Source organism: Podarcis raffonei, chromosome Z (assembly GCF_027172205.1).
Source record: "Podarcis raffonei isolate rPodRaf1 chromosome Z, rPodRaf1.pri, whole genome shotgun sequence".
NCBI classification, from domain to species: domain Eukaryota; kingdom Metazoa; phylum Chordata; class Lepidosauria; order Squamata; family Lacertidae; genus Podarcis; species Podarcis raffonei.
This window is the reverse complement of record NC_070621.1, coordinates 39,326,001-39,348,296: the sequence shown is the minus strand read 5'-3', so window position 1 is coordinate 39,348,296 and position 22,296 is coordinate 39,326,001. Positions and strand designations below refer to the sequence as shown.

The 22,296-nt window shown below is 39.4% G+C and overlaps 1 protein-coding gene across 5 annotated transcripts in view; it reads left to right on the top strand.

Moving 5' to 3' along the window:
* STAG2 (stromal antigen 2) overlaps window positions 1-22,296 on the top strand; it is a 60,983-nt gene that overhangs the window by 16,573 nt on the left and 22,114 nt on the right. For 4 of the 5 annotated variants that reach the window (XM_053373256.1, XM_053373253.1, XM_053373255.1 and 1 more), the window contains exons 2-12: window positions 8,043-8,197; window positions 9,347-9,425; window positions 9,921-10,082; window positions 11,569-11,665; window positions 12,865-12,941; window positions 16,465-16,669; window positions 17,746-17,897; window positions 20,278-20,351; window positions 20,441-20,564; window positions 21,495-21,593; window positions 21,714-21,793. In XM_053373256.1, the coding sequence (XP_053229231.1) occupies window positions 8,154-8,197; window positions 9,347-9,425; window positions 9,921-10,082; window positions 11,569-11,665; window positions 12,865-12,941; window positions 16,465-16,669; window positions 17,746-17,897; window positions 20,278-20,351; window positions 20,441-20,564; window positions 21,495-21,593; window positions 21,714-21,793 (1,193 nt within the window). In that variant the 5' untranslated portion in view covers window positions 8,043-8,153. Of the gene's footprint in view, window positions 1-8,042; window positions 8,198-9,346; window positions 9,426-9,920; window positions 10,083-11,568; window positions 11,666-12,864; window positions 12,942-16,464; window positions 16,670-17,745; window positions 17,898-20,277; window positions 20,352-20,440; window positions 20,565-21,494; window positions 21,594-21,713; window positions 21,794-22,296 lie in introns of those variants that run through there. The other variant, XM_053373257.1, reaches the window with a different exon arrangement.

The following is a 22,296-nucleotide window of genomic DNA, read 5'->3' as shown; positions in this document are numbered from 1 at the left end:
GTCCCACTTGCCAGTGCCTTAAGTCTACTTCTTTATTTTGAAGAGCCCATTCATCTCAGCCAGTTGATGCAAATCACAAACTTTAGTAACTACTGACTGTAACAGTCAGTAACTCTTTCTAGTGTAGCAGTAAAAATGCAGTCAAGTTTGGTTGCTGTCAATTTTCGTAGACTATTTGGGGACTTTTGTCTTAGTAGATAACGCTTGAGTTAATAAATTGGTTCTTTTAACTGCCCACCAGCTTGCTATATCTTCACTTACTATAATGCCAGTTTTTGCCTTCTAGGCTAGTTGATTAGAATATTTCCCATGTCTGATCTGTTTTAAGGTGACACAGTCAGAATGACCTGCATTTTAAATGAGAAGGCAGTGCAGTGCTAAGACCTGGAAAACCAGGCTTTAAATTCCCACTGAGCTGTGAAGCTCACCAAGTGACCCTGGGCCTCTTACAGCGTCACAGCATAACCTACCTTTCAGGGGTGTAGTTGAAATTAAATGAGATGGGGATGGGAACCATGTATGCAACCTTGGGTTGCTTGGAGAAAAGGTGTGATATAAATGCAAAAACAAACAAACAACACATCTAACCAAGATAAAACTCTTCTGGTCATATAATTAATTTGCTCATACCTAACTTCCCCCCTCCCCCTCCCCTTCATTCAAAGGGTGAATTTCCTACATGGCAACTTGAGAGAGAAGTTACCTTACAGCAAAATGAAATAATTTCTTTCTTGTATCAATCAGTCAGTAAAGCTCTACTGCTGGGGAATTGTTCTTTAAAGCTTTGTATTTGGTAAAGAAAGTTGCAGAGAAATTGTGCAAATCATTGGGGTTAAGTCCGGGAGGGCACAGAAAAGGTTGGCAGTGTAGTAAAAGCAAGGCACAAGGTTCTTGTGTTTGCATACAGTACACATGCCTGGATTGCTGAGTACACATTTAATTGAGTAAACAAGAGGCCTTGCTTGCACGTGAATGGATGTCTGGATTTATCCCTTGTACTCTGTACTGCACTTAAGCTAGTGTAAGTTAAAAAGGTAAAGGGACCCCTGACAATTAAGTCGAGTCGTGAATGACTCGGGTTGCAGCGCTCATCTCATTTTACAGGCCGAGGGAGCAGGCGTTTGTCTGCTTCCGCAGACAGTTTTTCCGGGTCATGTGGCCAGCATGACTAAGCTGCTTCTGGTGAAACCAGAGCAGCGCACAGAAACACCGTTTTCCTTCCCACCTACCCCTATTCAAAACTTTTTGGCACATTAAAGCTTGATAGCCTACCCTTGTATTTAAGAAGTAGCCAAGTAGCCACATGTGATCAAGAATTCCACACAGGTGTGTAAGCAAGCTAGCAGAAGACAAATGAAGTGAACAATCTCTCTGTAACAAGCATAGAAATGCAATTCTAAATCCCTCCTTGTCAGCACTAAGCCAGGCTAGTAACTTCTCACAGCTTATTTACAAGGCTGTGTAAGATCTACAATTCATCTCAAAACTAAATCAATGCCTGCTGCTAAAGACATATAAAAGAGGTTTTGCTATGCAAATGAAAAACCAATCTGAACATTTCCTAAATAGGAATATTTACATGCCACCTACAAAACATAGGCATTTCATGTTTTACCTGATGAAAGTAAATTCCTGCAGTATGTCCAATAACAACCATCCCTGTTTTGAACTATTGGTCATGGGCACTTCATTTTGGTTTGCTACTATTTTTGTGAGAGTGGGACTGTATTAAATGAAGCAGAAGGAAACACTTGAAGGAAGAATGGAAGATAGAATTTTGCAGTGCACATGTTCCTGTATTCCCATACTTAGGCTTCAGACCTGTATATAGATGCTGGTTTTAAGTCCTATGGGATTTATTAGATGGGCTCTAGTGTGATAGTGACTGGGTGGGTTCTGTACCCTTCACTAACATTGTTCTCAATTATGTCAGCTACTTTGTGGAATAATCGGTGGTGGCAGATTTTTTTTGGTGGGCTGTTGTTGTTTGCATAATGTGTTTGGGAAAAGAGGGATGCCACCACAATTTCACTGATCATGGGTAGAAGGAGATACATCCATGGGTAGGTGACAGGTTACCATGCAAGTTGAACCCCATCCCTTCCAGTGCTTGGGTTGCTGGTTACTCATCATCTGTGCCTGCTGTTTAATGCTAGATCAGTACAGAATAAAACCACATTTATCCATGATTTGATCATGGATGAGGTGGGTAGTTGAGCTGGGAAGAGTTGATCTTGTCCAGCTGTGCCCACCTGGATACTTGGTGCAGCATCAGCACAGGCTGCAGTATGGGAATGAGGAGCTGCTGTGTTCCATATAATGTCTATTTCCAGGAAAACCCTCAGTTTCAGAGCTGGTGGTGTCGGACCAAGGAGACAGTAGACTAGAGCTGCTGTTGGTGTATCATCCACCCTGCTGCCCAGTATCTTTTCTGACCGAGCTGGCAAAGATGGTCTTGCGTGCCATGTTAGAATAACTCAGAATTACAGTGCTGAGGCAGCCCCATGCCAACTACGGGTCTGTCTTGTTGGTCCAGCACATAGGGCAGAGGACACCCTAGTTTGCATTTTTGCTCCAGATGGAGGAAGGGATGGTCTGGGGATGGTGGATGCCACCCTGCTATCATAGTTAGATCACTTCATGGTAAACTTTGGACTTATAGCTCCAATCTTCCCACTCAGGATGGTGGACAGATTGAGATGATCTGTCTTGGGAGACTAATGGAGTCCAATGGATTCCTGAATGCTCTGGGGGAATTTCTCATAGATAGAGCAGGTGATCCTGTTGCAGCCCTTGTCATGCTGTGGAACACCAAGACTTGTTGGGCTCTTGACACAGTTGTCCCTAAGTATGCTCTCAGGCATTGTTGAACCCACCATGCACGTTAGTGAAACAGGCTGAATGATGGCTAGAGCACAAGTGGAGAAAGATGTGTTGTGAAGTCAGCCTAGCACAAGTGAAACAATGGGACCATGCCTACTGTGTGACTGTGAGAGTGACAAAGGTTTCCTATGAATAATTAGATACTGTGCTAATATAAGTGCTGCTAACTGTTGCCATTTGTGTACAGGTGTACACATTTTCCATTTTAAGGGGGAGGGAGAAAAATTATATGTTCAACTGTTTCAATTCCTCATAGTGTAAAAAATGCTGTCCAGCTTCTGCTTTGTGTAGGTTGCAGGCTTATGCACATCAACCTCTGAAACCTTTCATTCTCCCATATGAATTGTCATGGTTTCCTTGTCATAACCATAACACAGCAATAACCCTGAATTGGATTTTTAACCATAATTGTTTGCAAACCTCCATTAAGGTTAATCCCAGCTAGTAATGCTGTACCAGGAAGGTCAGTATCTTGAGTTAAGGTAGCTTAAAGCTTGGTAGGAACCTGACAGAACCCATGTGGGACTGCACCATTGTGCCTTCCATGTGATGACCACAAAGAAAACTTATTTCTCTGCCACCATTGTGGCAGCAAGTAGCTGTCTGGTAGAGCTTTTCTGAGTGTTGAATTGGCCTTTGTCATCTGGCCAAGAGATCATTGTTCTTGCACCCTTGAGGTCTACAGTGACAACTTTGTGAGGCACTTTGTTTCCTATGCTATTTAACATCTATATGAAGCCACTGGAAGCTGTTGCCAGGAGATTTGGAGCAAGGTGTCATCAGTACAAAGGTGACACTCAGCCGTGTCTCTCTGTTCCATATGAATTAGGAGAAGCAGTTGAGGCACTTGGAGCTGATGATGAGGTGGATGTGAGTCAATAAATTGAAGCTGAATAGACAAGATATGTAATGCATTTAGGAGGTGGGGAGATGGCCTGTCCTGGATGGGGTTGCCCTCCCCTGGAAGGAGCAGACTCATAGTTTGGGGGTTCTGCTGGCCTGCAATAGGACGTTCTCTGTGGCAGCCCCTAACATATGGAACTCCCTGTCTACGGAAGTGTGTCCAACAACTTTAGTATATCATTTTCAGTGACCTCTTTATTCTGGCTTTTGACACCAGAGATGCATATTTTTATGACACACCCTATTTTTGTGATTATATGTAGTTTCAACTGTTTATAATGTTGTGTTTATTATTGTTGTAACCCACCCTGGGACCTTAGGGTGAAGGGCAGGTTGTTGTTGTTGTTGTTGTTGTTGTTGTTGTTGTTGTTGTTGAAAATTGCATTTGGTTAAAAGATTAGCAGTGCTTGGCAATGCTATACAGTATCTGCATCAGACCATAAAAAAAATTTTTTTAACCTTGGACCTTCAGGAGTGTACTTTTCTTGAACAGTAATAATTGCGCCATATGTAGGCTTCATTATCAAGCCCTCGTGGGAAATATGCAATAATAATAGTTTTAAATCCAGATGGGCCTGGTTCACATAGGCTGTAGTCATATCATGTGATGAATTGCATGTGTGACTGAGCCCATCTTGGATTATTCACTGCAGCGTTTTCATCTTGCTCAGTGTCATTCTACTTTTCAATGGGAACATTACAAACATTTGGCTGAGAGCCACATTTTGTGTGAGGTGATATAGATATTTTTGTCCCTGAGGTTTGATCAGTTTTGGCTCATTCTATTTGCAATTCTCATTTTCAGTGGACATTTAGCTGCATAATTCTTAATGGAGCCATGCTCTAAAATCAGATTGTTCATTTGTGGCAGAATCTTTAGCTTACAACTGAAAACACGCTGTCACCTAGAAAATTAACTAATATAACAAATATTCAAATATATTAATGTGATGAGTTTAATCACGATGCAAAACTCTGTAAAATCACTACCTTCCTCATTGTTGCAGCAGGTTTGGGGTTTGTTTGTGTTGTTATAGTTGTTGTTGGAGTTTTTTAAGCTCTGCATGATTAAAGTGAGGGAGTACCTTATGTACGTAATTTTATTTAGCATGCTGCAAAATATAAATTCTAACTCATTATAATATTGTTCTGCCTTAGCTGTTACAGTTTAAACTTCCTGTCAAGAAATAGCTAGGTCAACCTCTGGGTGACCTGTCTTATTTAGCTTTGGGCTAGAGCTCCACCAAGTGATCTTCCAGCATGATACATTTTTTTTTAAGTAAGCTGATTGTGTTTTAGCATCACTTAGTGGCAGTATGAATTTTAACCTTTTATTCCTGCCAGGAAATTACATTTCAAGACTTTGGTGTAAAATTAAAAGAATATAGTGTTCAGTTGCATTTGATAATATTTAAATTTGATTAATTGGATTTAAAGCTTAGACAACTGAAATGTTTGTCTATGGTCTTCAGTTTTGTCATTTGTTTTCAACTTGAAACCTTGCAAGAGGCACTTGAACCATCTGGTAATTAGCTATTGCTTACAGTATTTTAAACATGTTAAAAACCACAGTCAGGAATTGGACAAGCGTGTCACCACTGATAGCAGGTTGGCTACCATAGTTGCAGTTAATGAAAATGCATTGCTGTGTCTTCGGTGAACAAGCATTTTGCTTAATACAGTGGCAATGTGTACTGTGCAACTGCAAAGTAATTCCCAGTGTGTAGCATACAGCCCCAGTCCATTCCATTTGCTACTTTGAATTGCTGTGAGAGACTGACCCTATCGGTAAATTGAAAGATTCTCAATGGCTTAAGATCTGGTCCACTTGCCACCTTTAGGTCTCTGTCTACCAACATTAAGGAGAATTCTTTTTTAAAATCTGGGAATGCTTTTGAGGTAAGAAATGCAGAGTAGAAATTTTCTGAAATAATAGGGATTGTTAGGAATGTGATGGAACATAAAATGGCCAGTATTGTATTTCCATTATATAAATCTATGGTATAGCCCAGTGGTGGCGAACCTATGGCACATGTGCCAGAGCAGGCACTCAGAGCCCTCTCTGCGGGCATGCGCGCCATCGCCCCAGCACAGAGCCGGCAGAAGGCAAGGGCAGTGCGTTGAGTTGTCAAGTGAGTAGAAGCACCTCGGATGGGGCGCCAGGGTATGTGTGCGCAAAACGGAGCCATAACCTCCAGGGCACGCGGTTTCCCTTGGGGAGCCTCTGCTGGGGGGCGGGACGCAGCTCTGTGCACGCGCTCAGAAGTGCACTGACGTGTTGGTGGGTTGCAGAGAGTTCAGAGTAGCCGCCTTTCTCCTGCTGCTGTGAGGTTGAGGCTTTACACACCCTCTGGCCAGGGCCAATAGGAGCGGAGTCAGAAGTGGAGTGGATGCTTCGTGCTACCCAGCTGAGCTGCCTGCTCCCACTCCTACTTGTGTGCAAGCAGGAGCAGGGTGGAGATCTCTCATCTCGGAAGCACGAAGCCTCCACTTCTGAGAGATCCCCTAGGAGCGGGAGCGGGCAGCTCAGCTGAGGAGCACCTGGCTGCCTGCAGGGGCTCCCTGCAGGGGCTCTCAGATGCAGCTTCCGGGCTGCCCCCCCCATCCCCAACCTCATCAACTATTCAGGTTGGCTGCCTTCACAGGGTTGCAGGGGATCTGATGCATAGGTGGGGGCTCCTTTAAACTTCTCCCTTGAGGGGAGTGCAGCCGCGAATGTGACGTAGCCTGCACCTCCCCAGCTGAGCAGCCCCGATCCAGCTCAGAGCAGCCCGATCCCACTCCTACTTGCCTGCTCACTTGCTGCCCCAGCCCAGCCTTCCCTCACTCAGCGCCTCCGGAGCTGGAAGAGGGGGTGGTTGCTGTTGTGGCTGCGATGGCGGAGGGACAAAGTGCTGGAGGGCAGCAGGTGCCTGCTCGCTTGCTGCCCAGCCCGCCTTTCCTCATTCTGAAAACGGAAGTGTGGCACTCAAAATGGAAGTTATACTCAGAACAGAGCACGTTCTACTTCTGAAAAAAGTTCGAAAACCAGAACACTCATTTCCGGGTTTGAAGTGTTCGGGTTCCAAGTAGTTCGAGAACTAAGCCGTTCAAAAACTGAGATACCACTTTATTACTCCACATGGATGTGCCAACTTCCCCTTCTAAACTAAAACCTCAGTATTCAGGTTAAATTGCATTGTTGGCGCTTTGCGATAAATAAGTGGGTTTTGGGTTGCAGTTTGGGCACTCGGTGTCTGAAAGGTTCTCCATCACTGATATAGCCACATTTGGAATTCTCTGTATAGTTCTGATCATCTGCCTATAATAAGGTATTACAGAGCTGGAAAAGTCTGGGAAAAGGTAAACCAAAATGTTCAAGGGATTCAATGTTCAAGTAGAAATTTTCTCAAATAATAGGGATTGTTAGGAATGTGATTGAACATAAAATGGCCAGTATCGCATTGCCATTATATAAATCTATAGTATAGCCACATTTGAAATTCTCTGATTATTCTGCCTATAACAAGGTATTACAGAGCTGGAAAAGACTGGGAAAAGGTTAACCAAAATGTTCTAGGGATTGGAGTACCTTCATAGGAGTGAAATGATTGATACATATAAAGTATGAATGGTGTTGAGAAACTGGATGAGTGAGATAATTTTCTCTCTCATAATACAGAATTCAGGGCTACTTGTTGAAATGCATAAACATTAATAAACTTGGGGGAAACAGAAGAAAGTTCTTATCTAAGGGCACAGTTAATCCGAAATTTGCTACTACAAGATGTAATAACTTACATGGACTTCTTACATGATCTTAAAGGGAGACTAGACAAATTTGTACGTCTCTCATTGACTGTTAACTATGAGAGAACTAAATGGAACTTTCATGTTGGAATATGATTTTCTCCTTAAAAGCTATTGTTTGCGGGGAAAACAGTAGGGAAGATTGCAGTTAGCCTTCTCTGTTTCTTGAAGTATCTCGTTGATTTTTTATGAAAACAGGATGCTAGATCCAGTGAACCTTTGATCTGTTCTGTTCTCGAAGGCATTTATATTCCCAGGAGCACAGTGAGACAATTCTGAGATTGATATTTCACGTGCATATATACTAATCCCAAGTATATCTTGCTTCTTGAAAAAAAGTTAAAACTTTTATTTATTTTATCTTTGGGGGCTATTTTTAAAGAAGCAACAATATATATTTGATGAGAGCAACTAAAACCACAAGCTGCTATGTAAATTGAGTTAACCTTTTGTTTGTTTTTTAACAGGTATAGGCTACTGCAACAAGAGAATAAAGTGATAAACAATTACTTTTGCAAACTACAGCTGCTTTTTGAATGCATTTTTAATACAGTAGTGCTCCAGAAGATGATAAAGAAATGATAGCAGCTCAAGAAGCAACAACTAATTTTGCTCTGCTTCAGTAAGTACCTTAAAATAGAAATGATAAATGATAAACCCACAAAGCATCTTCCTCCCCCCCTCAACAGCAATGATATATACTATTATATATATGCCTTAAAATTATGGCTTATATTAAGTCAGTAGTCCTAGCATCATTTCATCATCAAAGAATTATGTGATGTTACTTAAAAAGATTGCTTGAACAATTTAGCCAATATCAACGGGTACCTGCCATAAATATTTGTCTTGTGACTTCTTCAGATGTAATGGCTTTTAAAACCATATAAGTTCAATGATCAAGGAGGTGGTGGAGGTGTTTCTTGCAGATTTGGGGTAGTGTATGTCAGGTGTCTTCCACCTTTTCAGACCCAAGACCCACTTTCTTAATTTTTAACATATATTCACATGAAGGTAGTGCTGTTGTTGCAACTCACCTTGGATCAAGCTGCAACCCACTAGTGGAAGACCAGTGGTGTAGTAATGAACTACTTCACAACTGGCTCAAACAGGGTTGCTGAGTGTGCTCTTTTTAAGATACTACAAAAGTATTACTTGCTAAGGATGAGCAAAGAAATGAGTGTTACTCTGACTGCATTGTTTTTCCCCTTTAAATCGTGTGCTGTCTAAATTTTATTTGTTCACCTGATGTTAATTGCACACAGTCTGTTGGTTTGCTGCTTCCTGCAAATCATGCTGGTAGTTCATTCAAAGTTATGCCCATTGAGCTTAGTAGGGTTTACACTCTAGTAAGTTTATTTTGAGTTGCAGCTTAAGTGAAGTATCTGCTTGCATCAGGAAGATAAACTGATATGGATGCATGCAAATTTCATTGTTATGTATGCAGTATTCTTGTCACCATTTAAATTTTTCAGATGATGGGTAGGAAATATTCTTTATCCACATATTAACTTAAGGTTTCCTAGCTTCTGCTCTCATCCTTCCACCTCTCTGAATTGGCATGGTGTGTATCATATGCTGAGACCACTCCTGTACTGTCATGGACTGGCTCGCTTCTGACATGTACCTTCTTGTTCGTATTGAAACCTGTTCATATTGAAACCCTGTTCATCCAGGGCAAACTATTTTGCATCCAGGTAATAGACATGGTAAATAAAATACTTTCAAAATAAAGGCATACTTACCAAGAATATAAAATATGTCTTTTTAGGGAATCTGAAACACATTTTTCTTCAGATACTGACTTTGAAGATATTGAAGGAAAAAATCAGAAACCAGGAAAAGGAAAGGTATGTGTATCTGGCATTCTCAGTCATATAGACTGGTGGCAATGTAATAAAGCTGGTTTATATTTTATATAATTTTTGAATGAAATTTTATCCATGCAGTAATGGTGACTTAAGTGCTTGTTTGAATCTGAATAATGTTGGTGTAATAGTGTGTGGGGAGGCTGCAGATTTCTCTTCAAGTTAAAGCTGTTCTTCTCATGGAATGTGTTCCAGAGTGTTCACACATCTTTGGGGGCAGGTTTACCAGGGATAGGTTGCTACTAGAATGGGCAGGCCAGAAAGTCACTGTGTACATGCAACCCTTTATATCCTGGTCTTTGTGTTGAAAACTTTTGTTTCAGCAAATATAAACTGGCAGAACACAACAGGTGCTAATAGTGGTTTATAGTAAATAAAGATTCCAAAATCTTAAACCTCTGGTAACACATAATAATACCTGAAATAGTTCAATTATACTTTTACTAATAAATAGATTTGCTTTTGATATTTATACAGACCTGTAAAAAGGGGAAAAAAGGTACAGGAGAGAAGGGGAAAGTTGGAAACGGAGCAGGGAAACCTGGTGGTCCAAATCGAATGAATGGGCATCACCAGCAGAATGGTGTGGAAAACATGATGCTGTTTGAAGTTGTTAAAATGGGCAAGAGTGCTATGCAGGTAAGTTTTTTTAGGGGGTCTTAAAGTGAATATTCAAGTAGTGTAAATAAAGCACTCTATAAAATTGAAACTGTCTAAAGAGTTGGGCTCTTATGCACATCCTTGATGTTATATTTTAAAACATAAATTTTTTAACAGCGAGACAACTATGGGGAGGGGGAGAGATACTAGCATTATTCTCTTTGTTTTTGTTTGTTTGTTTGTCTAACCGTTGGAATGAACCCCTGGAAAGTTGTCCAAACTCAAATCTGTCCCTCAGTTCCCCACTCTGGCTATAAACTGAGCATGACCTCATGAAGAAATTAATAAAAGAACATATAATCATATTGGCTATGTTTGAACATAAACTAAATAATGTTTTAGCATTTTAAGTTCCAGTAAAGCCCTGGGCTCATAAAATCCTTTCTCCTTCTCCTCTGGTGCAGCTATGAGGAGGAAGGCAGAAATTTCTATTGAACGATATTAACAGCAGTTTAACACATGTGCGATTTTTGACTGTGAAGGCAACTTGATAAAACTTGCTTGTTTCAGCAAACCATAGTTAAGGCTGACCACAGTTTGCCCAAATATTGATAACAAGACATGCTGTTATTAAGTGAAACTTCCAAAGTTCTCCTTCAGAGGGGGAGAACATAATCCCAAGACTCTGCGCGCCAGTAGTGGTTTAGTCATGCTGGCCACATGACCCTGAAAGCTGTCTGTGGACAAATGCCAGCTCCCTTGGCCTGAAAGTGAGATGAGCACCACACCCCATAGTTGCCTTTGACTGGACTTCATTGTCCAGGGGTCCTTTAACTTTACCTATTCAGAAATTAATTTATGAAGCTAATTCTACCAGTATTGGCAGAATGACGTACTTTCTAAATTCCAAATCTTAAGAGTTAGTGTGCATTATTAGTGCAGGTTTATTTAATACTTCTAAATTATTTTGGTTAATGGAAGCATTTGTTTGTATATAGATACAAACATAAAAATAGTTTGATCCAAAGGTACCCTTCTGCTCATAGGGGGCAGCATCTGAGTTGAAAGGCACCTTTGAATTAAAATCAGTGCACCTAACTCTTTTGTCTCATTGTCATCAATCTGCAAGCTATAGTTTTAACTGAGAACTGTCTTGCTTGATTAAAACATTTTACCTCTTTCACCAGTAGAAGCTGCTTACAAGCAAAATACTTTGTTCACAACAATATAGACTTCTCTGTTTCACATAACTGAAGCAGGGCTGGCAGAGGGGAAGGAGAAGGGAAAGTTGTTTTGTGTGAGCAGAAGAATATTCTGCTAGTGAATGCATATAGCCTAATACTCTGAGAAATGAAAGAAAGTAAAGAAATAAGCAACTTAGTTTGCTGTTTAGAAGAACCGGTTCAGGGAACTTTATGAGCTTATTAAAAATTTTTGATTGGTGGCTTTTTGGGGTGGGTGGGAGCTGCATCTTGAAAAGGTAGTTACAGTGTATTTAATGGTGGCTTTATTTATTTTTCCCTAGTCTGTGGTAGATGACTGGATAGAATCCTACAAACATGACAGGGATATAGCACTTCTTGATCTCATCAACTTCTTTATTCAATGTTCAGGCTGTAAAGGTAAGAAGTGTATTTGGAAGTAGTGTTTACTTCCTTACAGACTTAAAAAAAAATTCGAATCCCACCCTTTTTTCAATTAACTATTCAACTTAAATGTGGGGGCTTGGCTTGCAAATGCCTGCCACCACTCTCTCTCTTAAGCACAGCTGGCTAGACATGTTTCCATTAGACTTGCCTGTCACAGAGTAGCTCAGTTCAGACATGATGCCCAAGTATGGCTAAGGAAGCACAACTATGGTTTGTCATGGCATCTGAATTTATAACCCGAGTTTTGTTACCAGCCAGCAAATCAGAACTGGAAATCACTGTTCGAAGTAGACTTGCAAACGATGGCTTGAGTTGCTAGGATGTCTAAATTTCACAACTCAATGGTCACGTAGAAAGGAAACAATGTATTCACTCAAATGGGTTAGCTGCCTCTTCTTTAAAGATTTGAGAAATCTTCTTCAATAAACACTTAAAAAAACAAACATTGCAGTGAGTGAGGAGGTAGAAGAAATAGCATAGTTTGCAGTATTTTCAGTTCTTCTTGTTGGAGAGCAAGACTTGGTTCAGATGTCACTTACTCAGTCTAATAAACTATGTTTTATTAGCTTGAGAACAAGCCCTGTACCATAAGGAAATAAAGGACTACATAACTTTTAAAAGGCATCTGTAGGCAGCCCTATATCGGGAAATTTTTTAATGTTTGATATTTTACTATGTTTTATATGTGCTGCAAGCCGCCCAGGGTGGCTGGGGAATAAATAAAATTATTATTGTTATTATCATTATTATTATTATTATTATCTCTCTCCTCCTCCTCGGTTCTCTTGCTTGTAAAAATTGAAGACATTGTGGATTGATCTTAGGCTGCCAACTAGGATTTCATGTGTTTGTGAATCATAATATTTCAGGATTAATTTATTAACAATATTTCTGTAGTGGCTTGACAGATATTGAGGTGGCATACAATATAGCATATAACATGTTTTAGAAAATTCTAACAGCCAACTGTATAAAAACTTGCATGTTAGCAGCTTATAAAGCAGGCCTTGCCTGAATTTGTAATTGTTTGTATACACAAACAGTGCTTACTGTCCAAACATTAAATGACATTTCAGTTTAGTATGTTCCTGCATAACGTTTTTCCCCCCCAGAGAAGTTAAGGTATGTGATACTGTATGATGTGATTTTAAATCACTATTTGTTACTTGTAGGGGTTGTAACAGCAGAGATGTTTCGACATATGCAAAACTCAGAAATTATTCGGAAAATGACTGAAGAATTTGATGAGGTAAATTTTAGACATATTTCTAGAAAATTTGTCATGCATTTATGAAATGAACTATCATGTCGCAGGATATAAATGTTTGATGTAATACATTGCATAGCAAAGGATAGTGGTAGGGTGGAAAGTTAATAAGTAAAAGCAGTGGAAATGAACTTACAGTTAAAACATGCAGATAATAATGATGGCATCTCTTTTGAAGGGATGTTTTAAGCAGTGCTAGAAACTCAGATATGTAAGCTAGCCACCAAATGGCACTTTAAACCTAAGTTACGATCACCACAGTGGAATGTTTGAGTCTCCATTGGAATAAAAATCACCTCAAAAAATAAACAGCCTCACTGATTTTTAAAAGATTGGAATTCAGCATCACACTAAGGCAATCATTCTTGTCAGGGCAAGCTTTTTGACTTGCCGGATGGAACAGTCCCCTCTCTTTTGCCCCTGTGCGCTGTGGTGGTGGCTACTTCAATCCCCCCAAGCCAGTTGGGGGTGGCTTGTGGAGGAAGGGAATAAAGCCCCATTACAGAAGCAGAAATCCTTTATTTCACTTATTGTATTTATATCCCACATTTATCTTCCAAGGAGCTCAAAGAAGTGTACATGGTTCTCCTCATCTCCATTTCATCCTCACAACAACCCTGTGAGGTAGGGTATGCTAAGAGATGGTGACTGGTCGAAAGTCACCCAGTGAGCTTCATGGATGAGTGAGGATTCAAACTCTGGTCTCCCAGTGACTCTGCAGGGCTTCCATTGACAGGGCTCTTTAATGGATTCCCACCCAAAGTTGGCACTGGGTGATAAATAAACTAAGGTCTTAACCCCACTTCTCTGGGGTGTAAGGCTGAAAATTCTATATGTACACTTATCTGGAAGTAAGTCCCATTGAATTCACTGGAGATTACTTCTGAATAAACTTTCATATGATTGCATTACAAAACTATAACACTAAGCAAAAGTGGTGGGAACCAGGTCTACTGAGGATTCTTGGAACTGGAATGATAAAAATGAATGTGAGTACTTAGAGGAGACCTTGAGCATTGTGGTATATGCATTTTGTGAAAAAGAAATGTAGGTCCTGTGCATGACGGCACAAAATGTCATGATATGGTTTAAGTCCACAAATAACTATATATTAACTATCATTTTTATAACCATTTTCCTTTTCAAAATTTTCCTGTGCTTCTAAATGGCTGATTAGCACAACCATTTTTAATGTTGCTCAAGCCATCTTTCAAAGACTTTCCAGAAAGTAGCAAGCCACACCATGTGAGTTAAGAGGCGTTCATAAGGCTGATGGCCTTGTCTGAATTCCACCCACCCCACTTCAGTGTGAAGTACTGTTGTGTCAATTGGTCCTAAAAGAAAGGATAGCAGTGATAACAGTAGAAGAGAGTCAAAGGGGATACACACACACACAGAAGTAAAAGAGAGTCCAGAGAACCACTAGGGACCAAAGAGTTGTCTTAAGAGAAAAATACCTGGCCAGACAGTGGGTTGTAGTTCTGCTTAGAGTAGACCCATTGATTGTAATGACCCTGTTAGCTATGCCTCGTAACTTAAATGGATTTACTTTGAATAGGATTAGCTTTGACTAGAACCCACAATTCTGAAATCCTATCCACTAAACATTAGAAATCCTTCTGAGCTTCATTCTGGAGTATGAAAGTTCACTTGTTTTGCAAACATCCCTTTGCAGCCCTGAGGTTCTGTAACTCATTAAAAAATAAACCTTGGAAACTTAGTTTATTGAGATGTTAGGTTGCATGTTTATGGAATAAAAAGATGAACACCATGCAGCTTTGGCCTCCAAGTGTCCTTGGCGGTGATATTCAGAAAGCAGCTTCTGTTCTCCTCCTGGCTCCATTGTCTTAATTTCTCCCCCTCTCCACCCAGAGTTGCCAGCAACAAAAATCTCCACAGATGGGTTGTTTGGAGCATAGTGGCGTCTTTTGCTGCCATGCTACTACATGAGTTAGCTGACTTTTGTGGTAGTGTGACAGTAAAAGACGCTGCCGACTTGTGGAGATGTCAAGAGTTGCTGGTGATTCTGACATCTCTCCAGCTTGGCTGGCTGGTATGCAGCAAGAAATGCTACTGTGTGCCAGCCAGCCAGATGGTGATGTCAGTCACCAAGTAGATGGTTGTGAGTTGCGAAATGTGACTGGCGACCAGTGAATTTTGAACACTGGTTTTCAGGATAGGGTGGGGGACCTCTGGCCCAGAGTCCGAATATGACCCTCCAGGCCTCTTTTGGGCCCTCAAGATTTTCTCTGTGCCACACCTGTCTCTGCTCTATGTTCTCCTTGAGTGCATAATGCCTGTTGTGTGTGGAAGTGTTTGTGTATGTAATCCTCTGCCTGGCTTTTGCATGTCTGGAATGTAGCCTACTGTACAAAAGTAAGAATCATGTGTGGCTCCGCCCACATGTCCCTGGCCCCACTCACCAGGGGCATGTAATCCACAGAGGGCTGCCCTTGTGAGCCTACAGCTTTTCAGCTAAAGAAGCTTCTCCACCCCTGTTTTAACGGGGAGCGATGAAATACCAAGCATGGATAGAGATAGGTGTCCCAAAGAAGTTATTGGAAGCAAGACATTTAAAAAGAATATACATTTCCAGTGTTAAATAATGGCTTGTGACAGTAATGAAGAAAACAATGGACAGTGGAGTTTTGAGAATTTTTGCGTGGGATAAATTAAAAGATATTAACCCAGGGCACTGTTAAACAGCCATATTCATATTATTAGCATTGTTAGATTTAATATTGTATTTAAGTTTAGAAACAATATGATATGTCATAAAGACGTGGAATATTTGATAAGTATTACATATGTATGTACATGCTCCTACACAAATATCATTCTACTGTTTAAACCTTGAAATACTGTTCCAATATGTTTTTTTCAAGACTGCTTCCAACTATTCATCTAAAAGGGTTTAGCTGTATTTCTTAGCACAATGGTAATAAACTGCACAAGAGCCATACATATTTTGCTCTGAAGAGGTTATCAGTTTATGCCTTAATAAGGGAGCTCCTCTCCAGAAGTGTGTATTTTCAAGAGCTAAAAAGGACAGTTGACTTCAACAGTAAACTGGATGTCTTACAGATTGCTTATCATTGGTTTCTTTTGAAATCCCTGCGTTGTTTTGAAAACTGCTTGTTGGCACCTCAGTTTATGTAGTTTTCTTAAAATAACTTCTTTCCCCAGGGCTATTCCAGAGTGATTATTATTATTCTTGCATGTTCAAATGCACCTGCTGCCTTGAGAGTTTTGGTTCTGCAAAAAATTGTTGTTTTTGTGGTGAGCAGAAATCTTGGTTCCACTTTGGACAGCAAAACAAAACTTAGAATATCTTATGTACTAAAGAAAAGATTGATAATCCTTTTTGTGAGGAGCATTTCTTGGGTCTTGAAGAATGCTGATATTTACAGCATTTACTTCTGCTGTTTTAATTCCTCAAGTCGTCTTATATTTTAACAAACAATAATATGAAATATCATTAACATACATTTGTTTCCTATTGTAGGATAGTGGAGATTATCCACTTACCATGGCTGGTCCTCAATGGAAGAAATTTAAGTCAAGCTTTTGTGAGTTTATTGGAGTATTGGTCCGGCAGTGTCAGTATAGTATCATATATGATGAATATATGATGGACACAGTCATTTCACTACTTACAGGACTATCAGACTCTCAAGTCAGGGCATTTCGACATACTAGCACACTGGCAGGTAAGCAGTCTTTATTAGTATGATTTTGTGTATTCTCTTTTTAAGTCTTAAAAGGCATCCTGAATAATGATTTCTCCCATATTTTATTGAATTTGCGATGACTGGTTCAGAAATCGGCAGTAAGCCAAAGAGAAAAACATAGTTTGATAAAATAGATATCTATTTGCCTTCCTTAAAGTGGGAATAATCACAGTAAAATAAAATATATTTTGGGCTATATCCAAAAACTGAGATCATCCTCACTGGACTCCCTCCTGTATTACTGAATGTTAGCATGTGGATGCTTTGTTGTCTCTGCCTTCTGAAATAAAGCAGATGCAACTGGAAAAATGTCCTTGAGAATATGGCTATGGTTGAGAATATCTGCCCTGGGTTCTGCCCCTGGGAAAGCTTTTTGGTACCAGGCAAAGACATGGGATTTGATTGCTACCCATCCACAAAAAATAGGATAGAGTCTCTGAATAAAACATATGTAATGAAAAGCATTTTTGAAAAGTTTTGGGTTATTTCAAATGGTTATGGAATAAGATACTATACTGTTGTAGAAAATATATTCCTGTTATATAAATGAAGACATTTATTATTTATGCTAGTTTTTGTTTTATAAACTTACATACAAATGCACACATACATTTCTATGTGTGCATGTGTTGATTGTAATTTAATTTAGAAAAATAAAATAAATTATTCATATGTTTGTACTGTAGTCATTCTAATAGGCCTGTTTTGATATCTCCTCCAATAAGAAAATAAAGATATAGAGGCAAATCAAGATAGTGGTTCATTAAGATCAATATTATCTAGGTTGCATGTAACCATCCTTTCAATTTCTGAATGAATTATTCAAATAGTGCATCCCTGTACAAGTTCACTAAGAAGTAAGTCCCCTTGAGTTCAGTGGGACTTATTGCCAAGTAAGTTTGTATAAGATTGCAGCCTTGTTTACACTGAGCAGTCTAATTTAAATGTACTATAGTGGTTTTGTCTCTATGTCTCATTTGGCAGTCTTGATAATGTCTTTATTTATTTTTTAAAACACATGCACGTTAAGTGATTTTATCTTTCATACTTTTTAGCTATGAAACTGATGACTGCATTAGTGAATGTGGCATTAAATCTGAGCATTAACATGGACAATACACAACGACAGTATGAAGCAGAACGAAATAAAATAATTGTAAAACGAGCTAATGATAGACTGGAGCTCTTGCTACAAAAAAGGAAAGAGGTTAGAGCCTTTGTCAATTATTTTAATTTCTAAAGATTTTGATGCAAAATGAGGTGTGCTGTCAGTTGATTGTGAAATTTATCTTGCCATTGCTTAGTTATTGGAACATAAGAATAGCCTGCTAGATCAGGCCAACGAGCCTTCTAGTCCAGCATCCATGCCTGTGGGAAACCTGGGAGCAGAACATGAGTGCATGAGCACTCTCTTCTCCCACAGTTTCCAGCAACTGGTATTTGGAAGCATTGTTGCCTCCGACTTTGGAGGTAGAGCATAGAAATCATGGCTAGTAGCCATTGACACCCTCTTCTCCATGAATTTGTTTAATCTTTTAAAGTTTTAACACATCCAACACAACGACCAAGTGTGCAAAAGATTCAAATAGAGTGGCATGCCCAAGGTCACCCAGTGACCACATGGGAGAGGTGGGCTCTCCATGCATTTGTCTAATCCTCTGTTAAAGCCATCACTGCCTCCTGAGAGAGTGAGTTCCATTGTTTGCCTATGTACTGTATGAAGAACAAGGCAAGGACCCTAAATCACCCCAATCATATAGTAAACCAGTATGCCAAGATAGGGTCTTCCATAACTGCTAAGCGTTTGAATAATATTATAAATAAATAAATATGTAAATTCAGATCAAACCTGATTGTATCAAATTAATTAAGAAGTGTAAGCAATTGCGGAAAAAGATAATAACACATCAATACAAAATACATGGAACTTACTGTACACTTTTGGAGAAGCATCTGGTTACTAGATTAATACTACTAAATCATTTATTTTCGGAATACTGTAAATCTGAAAGCTCAAGTGACAAACACCTTTTATAAATACTTTGGATTTCATTTAAAAATCAGCCCAATAAAATATTGAAGAGTTTGGTTGCACAGATCACAACTATAACAAAATAAGCACAGAAATAGATGAAGATCTTGAAAGGTGACACTCTTTCTCTGTATAGGCAAAATATCAGCTATTTCTATGATTATTCTATCCATGGGTGTAGGCTTGTTTCAAGGAAAGCTAACCAAGACAGCCCTTTAAAAGACTATGTTGACTCCCACCAGCTGGATTTGTGCTGTGTGGAACATTATATACAATGGAGTTTCCTTTTTACCCCTTCTCCAAAAATTGAGTTTTTAGTCTAGTTTACTGTGGGTCCTCAAACTTTTCTGCTAGGTGGCACTGAGCATTAGTTTTTCTATGAAATTCTTACCTCCAGAATTTAGCTACTGTGTCATGAGTCTTCACAGGATTTGGATCCTAGCTGACAATGATCTTACTGTGCCTAAGGCACAATATAAATATAATAATAGCCTATCCGGCTGGGTTTCCCCAGCCACTCTGGGCGGCTTCCAATAAAATATTAAAATACAATAGATTGTTAAACATTAAAAGCTTCCCTAAACAGGGCTGCCTTCAGATGTCTTCTAGTATTGAAGTATTGAAATATTGAAGTACAATGGCTGTAGTTTTAGTTTCAAAGTTCCTGTAGCATGAATAGTGTAAATAGTCAACATGCATGTCATCTGGGTACAAAGGATGGATGTAGAGGATATATTTCTTTTCCTATGCATTCTATCTTCTCCTTTTCCATGGATAATCTCACTTTGGCTAAAGAACTATTGGGCAGAGTCAAAGTGACTCCTCTCCCAACATGTGCACCATACCTGAGAACAAGTGGAGGCCAAGGAAGCATTTCTTTCCAAACTGGGGAGCTGGGCTCAGAGAGCCTCTTAACTGAACTTAGTGCCATTTAATCTCCCTACATTGCTCTTAAAAGAGCTTCTGCTTTCTTTTATGGGATGGTGTCCAACATTGAATCACTTCCTTCCACTCTCTGGTCTTAGATGTCTCTAGATGATTAGGTTCTCTGCAAAAGGTAAAAGTGAGTTGATTGAAAGCATGGTGGGGCAACAGTTCATCAATGCTCATAAACTGCTTTCTCTAAAAGAAACACTCCACCTCACCCCCTAATTGTGTGGACTCTTGTAAGCACATCTTCAAGCTTCATTGTTTCATTAGTATAATTTTAAACTTTTACGGATATTTTATTCATGTTGCTATCCTACTGTATGGCATGTGGCGAACATTTGACCCTCCAGCTTTTGTTGCAGCTACAACTCTCATCAGCCCCAGGAAGCCTGGCGAATGGCAATTGTAATACAGCAACATCTAGAGGGCCAAAAGTTTCCCACACCAGTATGGCATGCAGTAGTGTTCACACACTGAAAATGATTTGTTAATATGCAATTATTTAAACAAATTCACCTGTCCCGTAATCTTTTTTGAGAATTATTTCAGTTTTATAGACATGTATTGTGTAAGTATATCTCTTAAAACTACAGTTTCTTCATTTGGCACTTAATGTATTTTTCAGCTCCAAGAAAATCAGGATGAAATAGAGAATATGATGAATGCAATTTTTAAAGGTGTATTTGTTCATAGATACAGGTGAGTTCAGTTGCTCTGTGCTATAGAACGGGCTAAGCTTTGCTTGTGATTATTTATCGTATTTTACTTACTTTTCAATTCTCTTCCAGGGATGCAATAGCTGAAATAAGAGCAATCTGTATTGAAGAAATTGGGATTTGGATGAAAATGTATAGTGATGCCTTTCTCAATGACAGCTATTTAAAATATGTGGGATGGACAATGCATGACAAGGTAAGATGCTGTGTACCATTTGTCCATTTTCAAGGTTTTCAGAATTATTGAGAATAAGGCAGCAAAACTAAACAAAGTTAGTTTCAGTACAGGTACAACATTTTAAATATATATTATCTGTTGGTTTTAAGCAAAATGGAGAAGTACAAAAGTTAAGTTATATGAATTACATTCCAAGAGGTCTTTGAGTCAAAAGCGTTTCACAAGTTGTTGGGTATTGCTTGGGACCAAAGTGCCTGCATGCACATGTTCATCAGGCTCTTTACAGTGTGCCTTGTCAGTATTGGTGCCATAACCCTGGAATGCTTTTTAGGAAGGCTGTTGGTGTGTGGTAAGCCATAAACTATGGTTTATTGTGAATGAGCAATATGCTAGCACACACTGTCAAATCGCTCCTGCTGCACTTCTCTCCTAGTTTGAGCAGGAGCAATCAACCAGGAACCTTAGTTTCTATCAATGTCTGAACCAGCACATGGTTTTCTTTCTCTACAAACTACAATCTGTGAAACTAAGGCTCTTTCCCAATTTGTGGTTTGTTTGGGAAACACAAACTACAAGCTCTGGTTTGGATTATAGCTTGTTGCCCTCACTCGGGAACGAGAGCAGCTGGAGCAATTTGCCAGCATGCAGTAGCGTGCTGTTCATTCACAGTAAGCCATGTTTATGGATTACCATGTTAGAATGCAGCCAGTAGTTGTTTGGATCCCAGTCACAATCATAGTGAGGAAGATTATATTGTTTTTGGGAATATTGCCTGTTTGATCAGGAGAGTGCTTGGTTATTAATATGACAGCAACAAACCAAGAACAGTAAAGACCTGCAGCATTTAACTTTGATTTAGAATAGATGTAGAGCTGTTCAATCAATGAATGCAGCATGTCATGTTGAAAAATGATATTTAAAGCCTCCATGTGTTTGATTTTTTCTTAGCAAGGGGAGGTAAGACTCAAATGTCTTACAGCTTTGCAAGGGCTTTATTATAATAAAGAACTGAATTCCAAATTGGAGCTCTTCACCAGTCGATTCAAGGTTCGTATTTTTACTCTTTCATTTAAGCTAGCATTTTCTCTCTCTTTCATTTAAGCTAGCATTCCAGACTTTCCATTTTTAACACTTGTCATTTTAAAACTTTGTTTCCCCCCCCATCAGGATAGAATTGTGTCTATGACTCTAGACAAAGAATATGATGTGGCAGTGCAAGCAATAAAACTACTTACTCTTGTTTTACAGTAAGTATCTCAGGCCAGTGTGTAATATAAACATGTGGAGTTAATTTGTACATTTTGTTTACGTGCACTTTGACAAAGCTTTGAACATAGAATATCTGTTTTGCAGTGTCACTTTTATTATGTTGCTTATGGGGCTGAAAGATCTTTTTTTTGGGGGGGGGGATTCAGTTTTTATCATGCTGGGATACTCTGAGCAGGTTTTTAAGTAGTTCTCAACAGCCATTTGTGCCAGAAAATGTAATGATTCCTTGATATATTTGTTTAAGAGCCCAAATTCTTTGGTGGGTTTTTTGTTCATGTCCACAGTGAGCAGCAGGGCAGCCTAAACTGACTTAGTGAGGTCACCTGTTCTGCTGTGGTAATTTTAAAAGTCCACTGATTTCATGGAAGTTATTTGTAGGTGGTGTAAGAATTCCTACAGCATCTTCACCCAGTTTCCAAGCAGCTGCAGCTATCAACTACTTAGCAATCAACCGGATTCACCCTGTCTCCATTATATCATT